Source organism: Schistocerca serialis, chromosome 3 (assembly GCF_023864345.2).
Source record: "Schistocerca serialis cubense isolate TAMUIC-IGC-003099 chromosome 3, iqSchSeri2.2, whole genome shotgun sequence".
NCBI classification, from domain to species: Eukaryota; Metazoa; Arthropoda; class Insecta; order Orthoptera; family Acrididae; genus Schistocerca; species Schistocerca serialis.
In genome coordinates this window covers 865,102-881,073 of record NC_064640.1, presented here as the reverse complement: position 1 = coordinate 881,073, position 15,972 = coordinate 865,102, and the positions used below count along the sequence as shown (strand labels likewise).

Below are 15,972 nucleotides of genomic sequence, written 5' to 3'. Positions count from 1 at the left end.
TAACTTCTGATGTCGGTTATCTTTGGTGTGTGATGGTGCTAGGTTTACTTTGTGTGTGTGTGTGTGTGTGTGTGTGTGTGTGTGTGTGTGTGTTTTATCTTTTTGGAGATTTTCTTAAAATTAAGGTTTTAAATTCTCTTGCACAGCACTTACTTGGTGCAGTTTTGACTTGAAAATGGCAGGGTGTGCTCGTGTTAAAATATCAGCGATTGACGGTGATATTACCTGGCTACATTTCTGCAAGATATTTGAACATTGTACATGTGGGGAGAAATTCAAGTCTCACAATGTTAATAACATTTGTTTTATTTAAAAAGCATTGAGAGTTTTCACATAAAAAGTTACAATTCATTATTTTTCCACACACCCTCATAGTTTACAAGACAGGGAAGTTCGTCAGGCACGGCTCAAATCCACTTACCAGATTAATAACCATACATCTGGCATACTGGCCAGTCTGAGAGTAGCAGTCTCCTTCTCTTCTTAGTTAATGCTTGGCTGGTCTGCAATCTTCACCTCAATAGACATGACAGACACAGAACAAAGTTTACTTTTACTTGATTCACAAACACATGCCACACACAACCAACTACAGGAGGAGCTTCAGTTTAATGTGGGTTCCAAAGCATGATGCAGCTAATCATTTTACACATACACACAAACCATTGCCAGTGCCCTAGGTGAAAGATGACAGAACAAATTCTGGCACTGAATGAGAACTGAACTATGGACCTGGGATTTGTACTGTGCCACCAACCTATTTAGTCATCAAGTCACACCTGATATGGTGCTTCGAGAGTTTTCACATGAAAAGTTCCAATGCACTATTTATCCACCGCCTTCATTTCAAACATCTTTAAGTACCATTTCTTCGAGACCAAAGCAAACATTTCCTAAATTTCTTAATGAGTGATTGTAGTTCTGTGCCATCCACTTCACGGATCATCTTACAAATAAATATGGCCCTGCTTGAAATCAGACACCGAATGAGAGGCATAGTGATTGGGAAATGCTGGGATCATCTCTTGGGAAAGGAAATGGCCAATTTTCATCCCCATATTTCCCCAATCCAAGTTTGCACTCCATCTCTAACATCCTCATCATCAACAGGATGATAAAACTTTAATCTCACTTATTTATTTGAATTCGGTTGCCCATGTCTTAACTGTTGGAAATAAAGATGCAGATGGGTCAATCTATATGAAGTGGTCCAGTGATGGTTGCTTGACCATTTTTAAATATTTTAATTTTTTTATATGTGATTGCCCTATATTTGAGAAGTTCAAATAGGTTTTTAAAATAATTTATCTTGCACCTTTACTGGATGGCAGCCATTATTATTTGTAGGCGCACGATTTTTCAGTCTGGAGACATTAGCGAAAATTTGAATATCTCTGCACCGAGTTAAGTTACAACATTGAAATTGACATGATTGTTTTTAGAAAAGTGTCCTCTACAATGTTGTCTATTACACAAAATATCCTAAATTCAAAAATAACAAGTCAAAATGACCTCCAAAGTTTGGTATCCAAATATTCAAGAATCCAATTTTAGGCCCAAAAATAACAAACAAGGAGTGATTTATGAGAGTCTATTTTTTTCCTATAGTTAGATATCATACACTACTAGCCTTATATAGAGCAAGAACACATACAAATGTTTATGTAATATTTTATGAATTTTTGAAATTTGAAAATTTTCATTTTTTGTAATGTTTGGGGTTAGTTATCTCAAGTGGGACTGAATATAAAAATATGATTCTTGCACTGTTTGTACACCTATATGATTTTTACTGTAAATTTCAACATTGGTATCTGACTGTGAACAAAGATATGAACTTTTGAAAATGAGGAAATAATTCACATTACTCAACAAACTGATCTTATGGCTGTTGCCAACTTAAATGGTTTATTGTTTCATTGTAATAAAATTTAATTGTGACATACATTTAGTTAACACTATCACCCCATATTCATTTAGTTTATTTATTTTTAATAATGCAATATTAAACAACAGGAGCTTTCGCTTTTGTTCTATGGTAATAAAAATGCCCATTTACGTTTAGGTTTATTGTCAACAAAGAAGTACATTATTGCTGGGCGTGGCATTGTTGTAGTCAGTCTACATCTACATCTACATCTACATCTATACTCCGCGAGCCACCTTACGGTGTGTGGCGGAGGGTACTTATTGTACCACTATCTGATCCCCCCTTCCCTGTTCCATTCACGAATTGTGCGTGGGAAGAACGACTGCTTGTAAGTCTCCGTATTTGCTCTAATTTCTCGGATCTTTTCGTTGTGATCATTACGCGAGATATATGTGGGCGGTAGTAATATGTTGCCCATCTCTTCCCGGAATGTGCTCTCTCGTAATTTCGATAATAAACCTCTCCGTATTGCGTAACGCCTTTCTTGAAGTGTCCGCCACTGGAGCTTGTTCAGCATCTCCGTAACGCTCTCGCGCTGACTAAATGTCCCCATGACGAATCGCGCTGCTTTTCGCTGGATCATGTCTATCTCTTCTATTAATCCAACCTGGTAAGGGTCCCATACTGATGAGCAATACTCAAGAATCGGACGAACAAGCGTTTTGTAAGCTACTTCTTTCGTCGATGAGTCACATTTTCTTAGAATTCTTCCTATGAATCTCAACCTTGCGCCTGCTTTTCCCACTATTTGTTTTATGTGATCATTCCACTTCAGATCGCTCCGGATAGTAACTCCTAAGTATTTTACGGTCGTTACCGCTTCCAATGATTTACCACCTATGGCATAATCGTACTGGAATGGATTTCTGCCCCTATGTATGCGCATTATATTACATTTATCTACGTTTAGGGAAAGCTGCCAGCTGTCGCACCATGCATTAATCCTCTGCAGGTCCTCCTGGAGTACGTACGAGTCTTCTGATGTTGCTACTTTCTTGTAGACAACCGTGTCATCTGCAAATAGCCTCACGGAGCTACCGATGTTGTCAACTAAGTCATTTATGTATATTGTAAACAATAAAGGTCCTATCACGCTTCCCTGCGGTACTCCCGAAATTACCTCTACATCTGCAGATTTTGAACCGTTAAGAATGACATGTTGTGTTCTTTCTTCTAGGAAATCCTGAATCCAATCACAAACCTGGTCCGATATTCCGTAAGCTCGTATTTTTTTCACTAAACGTAAGTGCGGAACCGTATCAAATGCCTTCCTGAAGTCCAGGAATACGGCATCAATCTGCTCGCCAGTGTCTACGGCACTGTGAATTTCTTGGGCAAATAGGGCGAGCTGAGTTTCACATGATCTCTGTTTGCGGAATCCATGTTGGTTATGATGAAGGAGATTTGTATTATCTAAGAACGTCATAATACGAGAACACAAAACATGTTCCATTATTCTACAACAGATTGACGTAAGCGAAATAGGCCTATAATTATTCGCATCTGATTTATGACCCTTCTTGAAAATGGGAACGACCTGCGCTTTCTTCCAGTCGCTAGGTACTTTACGTTCTTCCAGCGATCTACGATAAATTGCTGATAGAAAGGGGGCAAGTTCTTTAGCATAATCACTGTAGAATCTTAAGGGTATCTCGTCTGGTCCGGATGCTTTTCCGCTACTAAGTGATAGCAGTTGTTTTTCAATTCCGATATCGTTTATTTCAATATTTTCCATTTTGGCGTCCGTGCGACGGCTGAAGTCAGGGACCGTGTTACGATTTTCCGCAGTGAAACAGTTTCGGAACACTGAATTCAGTATTTCTGCCTTTCTTCGGTCGTCCTCTGTTTCGGTGCCATCGTGGTCAACGAGTGACTGAATAGGGGATTTAGATCCGCTTACCGATTTTACATATGACCAAAACTTTTTAGGGTTCTTGTTTAGATTGTTTGCCAATGTTTTATGTTCGAATTCGTTGAATGCTTCTCTCATTGCTCTCTTTACGCTCTTTTTCGCTTCGTTCAGCTTTTCCTTATCAGCTATGATTCGACTACTCTTAAACCTATGATGAAGCTTTCTTTGTTTCCGTAGTACCTTTCGTACATGATTGTTATACCACGGTGGATCTTTCCCCTCGCTTTGGACCTTAGTCGGTACGAACTTATCTAAGGCGTACTGGACGATGTTTCTGAATTTTTTCCATTTTTGTTCCACATCCTCTTCCTCAGAAATGAACGTTTGATGGTGGTCACTCAGATATTCTGCGATTTGTGCCCTATCACTCTTGTTAAGCAAATATATTTTCCTTCCTTTCTTGGCATTTCTTATTACACTTGTAGTCATTGATGCAACCACTGACTTATGATCACTGATACCCTCTTCTACATTCACGGAGTCGAAAAGTTCCGGTCTATTTGTTGCTATGAGGTCTAAAACGTTAGCTTCACGAGTTGGTTCTCTAACTATCTGCTCGAAGTAATTCTCGGACAAGGCAGTCAGGATAATGTCACAAGAGTCTCTGTCCCTGGCTCCAGTTCTGATTGTGTGACTATCCCATTCTATACCTGGTAGATTGAAGTCTCCCCCTATTACAATAGTATGATCACGAAACTTCTTCACGACATTCTGCAGGTTCTCTCTGAGGCGCTCAACTACTACGGTTGCTGATGCAGGTGGTCTATAGAAGCATCCGACTATCATATCTGACCCACCTTTGATACTTAACTTAACCCAGATTATTTCACATTCGCATTCGCTAATAACTTCACTGGATATTATTGAATTCTTTACTGCTATAAATACTCCTCCACCATTGGCGTTTATCCTATCCTTGCGGTATATATTCCATTCTGTGTCTAGGATTTCGTTACTGTTCACTTCCGGTTTTAACCAACTTTCCGTTCCTAATACTATATGCGCACTATTTCCTTCAATAAGAGATACTAATTCAGGAACCTTGCCCTGGATACTCCTGCAGTTTACCAATATTATGTTAACTTTTCCTGTTTTTGGTCTCTGAGGACGGACGTTCTTTATCAACGATGATAATGTCCTCTCTGGTAAGCCGTCAGGTATTTTATCGTTTCGCCCAAGGGGGGGTCCCTCTAACCTAAAAAACCCCCGTGTGCACGCCACACGTACTCTGCTACCCTAGTAGTCTGTTGTAAAACCTCTGTTAGAGTGGATCTACATACTTCATCGAGAGTGTAGAATGTGTTATGTGCTTTGTCCGGTGTGTAATTTGTAATTAATTTTGCAAGATTAACTGGAATTCAATAACATCGATGAATAGTGCTCTGTTGCACAGATAGCAAGTGAAGTGTGTCACAAAACAGTTTACAGTTCAGTTTCAAAAACTTAAAAAATGTCAATGACTTTGATGAAGTTAGACAAACTTTGTTTAAATTTAAAGTAAGTTCCTCTGTAACATCAGTGTGTGAGTATCATGAGAAGAAATACATTCTGAAGTACAACCATATTTTTGGAAGAAAGAGCTGTGATACACTTAAAGCTCATAAAAAGCCTATTACTAAAGGTTTGAGGGAAATAAAACTTGAACATTTGTCCTTGTTATGTGAGAATGAAACAGCTTCCCAAGTGAAATGTAATGTGATTCCTGGAAATTCCCTCTGCCCAAACTGTTACTCAAAATTATTTGTCGTGAATCCAGAAGCAGAATCATGTAAACTTGTTAATGACATTTACATTCCTAATGAGGAAGCTGTTAGCATTTTGGATATTGCTTGTTCTAAGTCAGACATATCTCCTGCTTCAAAAATAATAAAATTAAGTAGCAGAAAAAGAAAAGCAGCAATTGAAAATAAGGTACAACAAATCATCATCATCATCATCATCATTTAAGACTGATTATGCCTTTCAGCGTTCAGTCTGGAGCATAGCCCTCCTTATAAAATTCCTCCATGATCCCCTATTCAGTGCTAACATTGGTGCCTCTTCTGATGTTAAACCTATTACTTCAAAATCATTCTTAACCGAATCCAGGTACCTTCTCCTTGGTCTGCCCCGGCTCTTCCTACCCTCTACTGCTGAACCCATGAGTCTCTTGGGTAACCTTGCTTCTCCCATGCGTGTCACATGACCCCACAATCTAAGCCTGTTCGCCCTAACTGCTACATCTATAGAGTTCATTTCCAGTTTTTCTTTGATTTCCTCATTGTGCACACCCTCCTGCCATTGTTCCCATCTACTAGTACCTGCAATCATCCTAGCTACTTTCATATCCATAACCTCAACCTTGTTGATAAGGTAACCTGAATCCACCCAGCTTTCGCTCCCATTCAACAAAGTTGGTCGAAAGACTGAATGGTGCACAGATAACTTAGTCATGGTACTGACTTCCTTCTTGCAGAAGAGAGTAGATCGTAGCTGAGTGCTCAATGCATTAGCTTTGCTACACCTCGCTTCCAGTTCTTTCACTATGTTGCCATCCTGTGAGAATATGCATCCTAAGTACTTGAAACCGTCCACCTGTTCTAACTTTGTTCCTCCTATTTGGCACTCAATCCGTTTATATTTCTTTCCCACTGACATTACTTTCGTTTTGGAGATGCTAATCTTCATACCATAGTCCTTACATTTCTGATCTAGCTCTGAAATATTACTTTGCAAACTTTCAATCGAATCTGCCATCACAACTAAGTCATCCGCATATGCAAGACTGCTTATTTTGTGTTCACATATCTTAATCTCACCCAGCCACTCTATTGCTTTCAACATATGTTACATAAATAATATGAACAACAGTGGAGACAGGTTGCAGCCTTGTCTTACCCCTGAAACTACTCTGAACCATGAACTCAATTTACCATCAACTCTAACTGCTGCCTGATTATCCATGTAAAGATCTTTAATTGCTTGCAAAAGTTTGCCTCCTATTCCATAATCTCGTAGAACAGACAATAACTTCCTCCTAGGAACCCGGTCATATGCCTTTTCTGGATCTATAAAGCATAGATACAATTCCCTGTTACACTCATAACACTTCTCCATTATTTGCCGTAAGCTAAAGATCTGGTCCTGACAACCTCTAAGAGGCCTAAAACCACACCGATTTTCATCCAATTTGTCCTCAACTAATACTCGCACTTTCCTTTCAACAATACCTGAGAAGATTTTACCCACAACACTGATTAAAGAGATACCTCTGTAGTTGTTACAATCTTTTCTGTTTCCATGTTTAAAGATTGGTGTGATTACTGCTTTTGTCCAGTATGATGGAACCTGTCCCGACTCCCAGGCCAATTTAAATTTCAGACAAAATTAGAAAAGACTTGGAATAATGCTTTAATAATACAGATACCAACATTATTTATAAAGAAGAAGAAAACCTACCAATAGCATCATTTGACACTGAATATTTTAGCTTAATAGAGAAATTAAAAATTAAATGTTCAGTGACATCTACAGAGGGAAAAGTTAAAATTTTAAGTATGCTCCCTGACACATGGCCAAGAGAAAAAATAGTTCATGAATTCAACGTTTCTCATCGTTTGGTTAAACTAACCCAAAAATTAGTGAAAGAGCAAGGCATTCTTCCAGTTTTAGGAAAGAAGAAAGGAGTAGGTATACGTGAAGAAACAATTAAAAAGATCCAGCAGTTTTTTGAAGATGATGAAAACGGTAGAAAGTGCCCAGGTTGCAAAGATAGCAAAAAGAGTTGTTATAAATGGAGTTAAAGTAACAAAGCAGAAACGACTAGTGCTGTCAAATTTAAATGAACTTAATGTAGCTTTCAAAAATTCTCATCCTGAATGCAAAATTGGAAGGTCAAAATTTTGTGACCTCTTCCATAAGTGATGTATTTTGGCTGGATCCTCAGGGACACACTCCGTATCTGTTTGTTTATATCATCAAAATGTCACACTGATGATTGCGGGTGCAAAACTCAGTGACCTTAACTACAAAGAGTTACTAGATTTAATGGTCTGTGACACTAACAGTTATGACTGCATGATGAGTTTGTGTAGTAAATGCCCTGGTAAGGAAACCGTTATTAAATTGTTTCACAAATATGATGAGGAAATGCCAGACAGAATTACCTTCAAACAGAGGGTCACAACTGACAGGACAGAAATGATAACAGTGGTTAAATCTCAGGAAGAGTATTTGGAATCTTTAATTGATAACTTACAAAAACTCAAAAGTCACCACTATGTTTCTAAAACACAAAGTAAGTTTTTAAAGGACAAAAAAGCACAACTTCATCAAACTGAATGCATAGTGCTAGCTGATTTTGCAGAAAATTTTACATTTGTGATTCAGGATGAAATACGAGGGTACCACTGGGTCAATGACCAGGCAACAGTGCATCCATTTATTCTCTACTTTAAAAATGAGAAAGATGAAGTTTGCAGTTCTTCAATTTGCATTCTAAGTGACTACTTGGAGCACAACACTTTGGCTGTACATGTGTTTCAAAAGTACATAATAAATTACATAAAAGAAAATTTTCCCAAGGTTGAGAAGCTAATATACTTTTCAGATGAAGGAGTAGTCAGTATAAGAACAAAAAGAATTTTTCAAATCTGTGCAACCACGAAGTAGACTTTCGGTTGGAGGCTGAATGGCACTTTTTTGCATCTTGCCACGGTAAAAATGCATGTGATGGAGTAGGAGGTACCACAAAACGTGAAGAAGAAGTGGTTCAGCATATGAAAACCACACTTCAAAGTAGATTTGAAAAGTGTATAGCAATAAAAGCAACAAAGCATTTCCACATTCCTTGGCACTGCAAAAAACCTAGTTCGATGCTATGTAACATCAGAAACCGAAATTTATGAGGATCATTGTGTCAGTAAAATTACATCTCTGTCTTTAACATTGAATGACATAGTGGCATGTGTGTATGATGGACAGTGGTAGCCTGCAGAGGTTGAAAGAATAAATTTGGAAAACAATGATGTTTTTGTGCATTTTTACCATCCTGCTGGCCCAAGAAATCCATTAGTGACAAAGTTTTGATACCAATGAAAAATGTTTTAAGGAAACTTTCAGTGATTGAACTTACCACAGAAACTGGGAGGTCTTATTCTATATTACAGAAGCTGTCTGAAAAAACAAGTGTTCTTAACATTCACCACCAGGTTTAGGAACAGTCGCATCATGAAGGATGTACATTGAAAAGACTTATTTTATGTCAAAATTATATAAATGTTAATTTCAGTGATGTTTCCAGTTTTGTATATAATTCAGTACCTTACTTCAATAATAATTGATTATATCCCGCCAATATCACACATGAATAGGCAAAAGTCATAAGATCAGTTGTAGAGTAATGTGAATTATCTCCTCATTTTCAAAAATTCATATCTTTGTTCACAGTCAGATATCAATGTTGAAGTTTTTACAGTACATTGCTATCATATAGGTGTACAAACTGTGAAAAAATTGTATTTTTATATTCAGTCCCACCTGAGATAACTAACCCCAAACTTTACAAAACATGAAAATTTTCAAATTTCAAAAATTTATAAAAAAATTAAGGAAACATTTGTAAGTGTTTTTGCTCTAGATGAGGCTAGTAGTGTATGATCTCTAACTATAAGAAAAAAAAATAGACTCTCATAAATCACTCCTTGTCTGTTATTTTTGGGCCTAAAAAGTGGATATTTGAAAATTTGGATACCAAACTTTGGAGATCATTTTGACTGGTTATTTTTGAATTTAGGGTATTTTGTGTAATAGACAATGTTGTAGAGGACACTTTTCTAAAAACAATCATGTCAACTGTAATGTTGTAACTTAACCCAGTGCAGGGATATTCATATTTTGGCTAACGTTTCTAAACTGAAACATTGTCACATGCTTACAAACGAAAATGGCCGCCATTCAGTAAAGGTGGTAGGTAACATTTTTTAAAAAACTGTTTTGAACTTCTCAATTCTAGGGTAATCACATATAAAAAAATTAAAATATTTAAAAACGGTCAAGCAACCAACTTAATTTTTATTGGACCACTTCATTTGGATTGACCCCTACTCATAAAAGTTCACCAAGTCTGGAGGAATTTCCATTACCAATAAACTGCCAAAAATGAAAAGAACTTGATGACTGCTTAGTATCCATTTAAATGAAAAGTACATAACACCACTGGCCACTGGATTACTCTACTGTAAAACGTGTATCAACATACCAGAAACTCAATTTCATTTATATTAGAGTCTTGTCAGTGCCAGACTTTTTCCTTTGTACTCATATAATATCTTGAAAATAGTGAGCATCAGTTAACAAATTCAAATTGATTAACAAAAATTCAGAATCACTTTAATATTTTTCTATAGACCTAGCTCACATAAGTAAGTAAAACAGATATTCTATCCGAACATTATGTAACTATTATATTTTTCTAGGGAGCTTAAGAGTGCTTTAGAGCTAAAAGACTGACACTCAACTGCAGTAAAATGTGATGGGTTTGTCCTTCTGATGCCCACTATGGAAACATGGTTAGTGAAGCAGAAGACACCAGATTTCTGGTACTGAGAGTATATGGAAAGTTTTTGAAGGTACATAGCCACAACTTCCTGTATATGCTGACTGCTGCTACCTTTATGATTTGGATGTTATACACAGTCAACATTGGCAACACAGTCAACATTGGCAATAGTCAATCCTTGGGTTAATGTTTGCAGAAAATCAGTTTCTATCCCAAAAGCCAGCACAGCCATCGGTGGGGTTATTTCACCAACTTCCCATAGGCCTCTGCTAAACATACCGAAGATTCTTACAGTGTTACTGTGTGCATTGCTGTGCAGCATACATTTTCAAAAGGTAAAGTGCAGGTGTTCAAACACAAATTGCTGGACTTTCTCCAGGCAAACTTCTCCATTTCTTGCAGGAGCAGTTTTGGCAAATAAATTGTGTTATGGCAATGGCAAGTCACTGAAATTACTTGGAAGTAGAGAAAAAAGCGATATAATTGCCTAGGCTTCTGTGGCCTGAGTTTTCTGGGTATGGTGCCACACCATATTGTAAAATAACAATCACTGGATAAAACTGATGTTTTGGTCATTGTTACAGTGACCTTCTTATGTGTCTACTGGTCAAGAAAAAGACCCAGAAGAAGGCCACTGTAACCTCGGCCAGAATTTCATTTCTATCCACCGATAATCATTTTATGGCATGATGCAGTACTATATGGAGAAAATTTTTATGTAGACAAGGAAAAAAATGTTCACGTAAACATCAATTCAGTCATATTTAACTGGTCTAGCTATAGTGGTTTGAGATTTCTCTGATTTTTTTCCAAATCAGTCAAGGAAAATGCTGGGTTAATACTTAAAATAAGAGAAAGGCAACCACTCACACAGCAGACTGATGACTGGAACACAGAGAGACAGGCAACCACTCACATACAGCAGACTGATGACTGGAACACAGAGACACGTAACAGGAAACAGCATTCACACTAGCTTTCAAGCTCTCACTCTTTTTGTCACAAAATTACACATGTTCACAAACATAACTACACAGACACCTAAAAGTGCTCTTCTATGGCCCTCGTTAGAGTTACCTGTTACGTGTCTAATTGCTCCATGCTTTGGTCTCTAAAGGTGAGTGATTGCCTTTTCCTTATTTTACGTATTGCTCCATCCAGGAATTTGTATTAGTGTTGTAAAATGCTGAGTTGGTTGCTACTGACTGAATATGACTAACACATTTCCCATTCCTTGAGCATTATTCCGCTTTTTCAGAACATAGTACAATCTTATGCTGACTAATTACTACCATTATTGTCACTTTTATTTTCATTGTGGCATTTTATACTTCACTGTGTACACAGTTGAAATTCTGAGTATGTGATGATATATTCCATGATCATGTACCAGACAGAGAGATTCTATGGAATAATAATTAAGTACTTTATATTACCAGTTTCTTATGAAATCAAGCAAACTATTATGCAACAGATAAAAGAATTCATTTCCTTACTTACAGACAAAGCAATAATGATCTGTGAAAGGCCACACATTGTGTTGTTTGATAACACCAAATGTGTCAGTCTATGAGTCATAATTTGAAGAACAGATGTATATGACTGTGCTGGGACAACTTTACCATCACTCTGAAAATAAAATAATAATAATAATAATAATAATAATACACAGTTACAGCAATGACATTTGTTATGTAATTAACAACACATATAATTAATAGGGAATTCATAGAAAAACAGAAAAATCAAATGATGAATGAGAGAAAGAGTAACTACTCAGTACATGCAAATTAAAGAAGTATTCACTGAAAAATTAAAATTGTGTTTGGAATTATTCTAACTAGATCTATGAACTCTGTAAAAATAAATTCAAAATGCATGACTCTTTATGTTCATAACTGATAGTATTTGTCTCAATAGCATAACAATGTTGCTCCACAGAAGGCAACAGTACTGAATAAATCCTAAAACATAGTACTGTTGGTAATGTGTGCTTATGTCACGTGGTGTAGACAACTGTGCAGGGCAGACCAAATGGAAGACCAACTGACTCCAAAATCCCACCGTATTTAAACATAAAAAAAATTGTTAATGATGGATGAATGTCAAGAGCTCAGATGGAAACCCAGTTCTAACCAAAGAAGGGAAAGCAGAAAGGTGGAAGGAGTATATAGAGGGTCTATACAAGGGCGATGTATTTGAGGACAATATTATGGAAATGGAAGAGGATGTAGATGAAGATGAAATGGGAGATATGATACTGCGTGAAGAGTTTGACAGAGCACTGAAAGACCTGAGTCGAAACAAGGCTCCGGCAGTAGATAACATTCCATTAGAACTACTGACAGCCTTGGGAGAGCCAGTCCTGACAAAACTCTACCATCTGGTGAGCAAGATGTATGAGACAGGCGAAATACCCTCAGACTTCAAGAAGAATATAATAATTCCAATCCCAAAGAAAGCAGGTATTGACAGATGTGAAAATTAATGAACTATCAGTTTAATAAGTCACAGCTGCAAAATACTAATGCGAATTCTTTACAGACGAATGGAAAAACTAGTAGAAGTCGACCTCGGGGAAGATCAGTTTGGATTCCGTAGAAATATTGGAACACGTGAGGCAATACTGACCCTACGACTTATCTTGGAAGCTAGATTAAGGAACGGCAAACCTACATTTCTAGCATTTGTAGACTTAGAGAAAGCTTTTGACAATGTTGACTGGAATACTCTCTTTCAGATTCTGAAGGTGGCAGGGGTAAAATACAGGGAATGAAAGCTATTTACAATTTGTACAGAAACCAAATGGCAGTTATAAGAGTTGAGGGGCATGAAAGGGAAGCAGTGGTTCGGACGGGAGTGAGACAGGGTTGTAGTCTCTCCCCGATGTTATTCAATCTGTATATTGAGCAAGCAGTGAAGGAAACAAAAGAAAAATTCAGAGTAGGTATTAAAATATATGGAGAAGAAATAAAAACCTTGAGGTTCGCTGATGACATTGTAATTCTGTCAGAGACAGCAAAGGACTTGGAAGAGCAGTTGAACGGAATGGATAGAATCTTGAAAGGGGGATATAACATCAACAAAAGCAAAAGGAGGATAATGGAATGTAGTTGAATTAAGTCGGGAGATGCTGAAGGTATTAGATTAGGAAATGAGACACTTAAAGTAGTAAAGGAGTTTTGCTATTTGGGGAGCAAAATAACTGATGATGGTCGAAGTAGAGAGGATATAAAATGTAGACTGGCAATGGCTAGGAAAGCGTTTCTGAAGAAGAGAAATTTGTTAACATCGAGTATAGATTTAAGTGTCAGGAAGTCATTTCTGAAAGTATTTGTATGGAGTGTAGCCATGTATGGAAGTGAAACATGGATGATAAATAGTTTGGACAAGAAGATAATAGAAGCTTTCGAAATGTGGTGCTACAGAAGAATGCTGAAGATTAGATGGGTAGATCACGTAACTAATGAGGAGGTATTGAATAGGATTGGGGAGAAGAGAAGTTTGTGGCACATCTTGACTGGAAGAAGGGATCGATTGGTAGGACATGTTCTGAGGCATCAAGGGATCACCAATTTAGCATTGGAGGGCAGTGTGGAGGGTAAAAATCGTAAAGGGAGACCGAGAGATGAATACACCAAGCAGATTCAGAAGGATCTAGGTTGCAGTAAGTACTGGGAGATGAAGAAGCTTGCACAGGATAGAGTAGCATGGAGAGCTGCATCAAACCAGTCTCAGGACTGAAGACCACAACAACAACATAATGATGGAAATGAAAAGTAGCTCCAAAATGTTCTCATGGAGCTGACTGACACACATACAATTCATAGTTAACTTAAGAATATTCTGAGAATTGCAAAAACACTATTCATCTCTGTCTATATTTCATATGATAAGCTTCTCTGACAAACCAGCCTCACAAGCTGAAATGAAGATCCATAATGATCACTGGAACAATATGAAATGGACCAATACCTTGCCTCATGTCAGTGGTGACTAATCTCCGAAACTTGTAGTGAATGTAGTTGAGCTTCATGACAAGATTCCTCAATTCCTGTTATTAGCTGAATAATATGATTATTGTCTACCCTTTTCTAGAAGCAAAAGAGAACATAGTGCTCATCAATGTCTCTGTTTCATGTTCACGGAATAAAAATAGCGTAAATTGTGCAACACCACAGATGGTAACATTACAAATGGTAGCACCGTTGGATTGGGGTTGGGTTGTTTGGGGGAAGAGACCAAACAGCGAGGTCATCGGTCTCTGTAGCACCGTATACCGACTGTTAAATATCAGTGCAAACTGACCAGAAATCAGCTAAAAACACCTGCTATACTCAGTTGCAAATAGTAGCAAATAGTAGGAAATCATCATGTGCCACAAATATATTATTTAATATTGTACCTAAATTCTGACACAAATCTGAGCAGAAACATTTTTTGCTAAGTTGTCAGTACAGATCTTGGGGATTTACACTCCAGTTTCCTTAGATGGACACAAGTACACCTGAAACTTACATTAGACAGCTTTTATGGTATATCAGATAAAGAAGCCTGTGCAAAGAATAATTCTGTAATGTGAGAAACTCTCCAGGAAGATAAAATCCATTTCATTTTGGCAGGTACACCTGAAGAAATGTTCAAGTGGCTGTTGTAGAAGAATCTGGCAGTAACTGGTTGTTAATTCTTCATTATGTATATGTTTTGGAGTGTATCACATGATATGGATAAAAATAAATAGCAACAGTTCTCTACAACATTCTGTGTTCTGAAAGATTAGAAAGGAATGAAGTGAAAAAACTGCAGTCAAGAAAAAAAGTAAAAATCTAAATGTAGACCATGTCCCATGTATGCAGTTGGTAGCACGCATGTTGAAATTTGCAAGATATTGTCTGCAGTACGACTGGAAAGACTAAAGTGCTACTTGGTGGAAAGGTAGGAAGGAAATTTAGGGTTTAATGTCCCATTGATGATGAAATCATTAGAGATGGGCATAAGCTTGGATTGGGGAAAGATGAGGAAGAAAATCAGTCTTATCCTTCTGAAATGAACTCTCCTGGCATTTCCCACTACTGATTTGGGAAACACAGAAAACCTAAACTAGGATGGAAAAGGGATTTGAATCCTGCTCCTCCTGAAAATGAGCCCAATGAGCTAAACACTCTTCTACCATGCTCAGTTTACTTGACTGAATCTCGATTGCCAAAAGTAAATGTGAAAGAGTCGGAATACATTCAGTAGACAACTGGTCTGACAAAGACACAATAGCAAAAAGAAAGAAGGCACAAAGATTCTGCAAGGTGTGTACCCACATACAAATTAGAGTTCTCATTCATAAACAAAGTCAACTACAACAGCAAGCCAATAGAAAAAATAGGGCAAAAGTTAAACAAGGAAGTTTGTATAAATCAGGAAAAGTAATGTAATTTTGCAGGTCAACAGTGACATTTGTGGTGCCTCACAAAACACAAATCATTGAAAGTGAGAAAGTTAGGTTGTGGAAAAACAGAAGTTTGAATTTATCAGGTACCATTTAAAATATGTGTTATTCCTAATAAGCTATCAAATAATGACTTCCTTTGGTTTGTAGTG

The 15,972-nt window shown here is 37.3% G+C and overlaps 1 protein-coding gene across 2 annotated transcripts in view; it reads right to left on the bottom strand.

Moving 5' to 3' along the window:
• Positions 1–15,972, bottom strand: part of LOC126469655 (F-box/LRR-repeat protein 6) — a 218,571-nt gene that overhangs the window by 154,694 nt on the left and 47,905 nt on the right. For both annotated transcript variants that reach the window (XM_050096786.1, XM_050096787.1), the window contains exon 5: positions 11,881–12,009. In XM_050096786.1, coding sequence (XP_049952743.1) covers positions 11,881–12,009 — 129 coding nt within the window. The remainder of the gene's footprint in view (positions 1–11,880; positions 12,010–15,972) is intronic.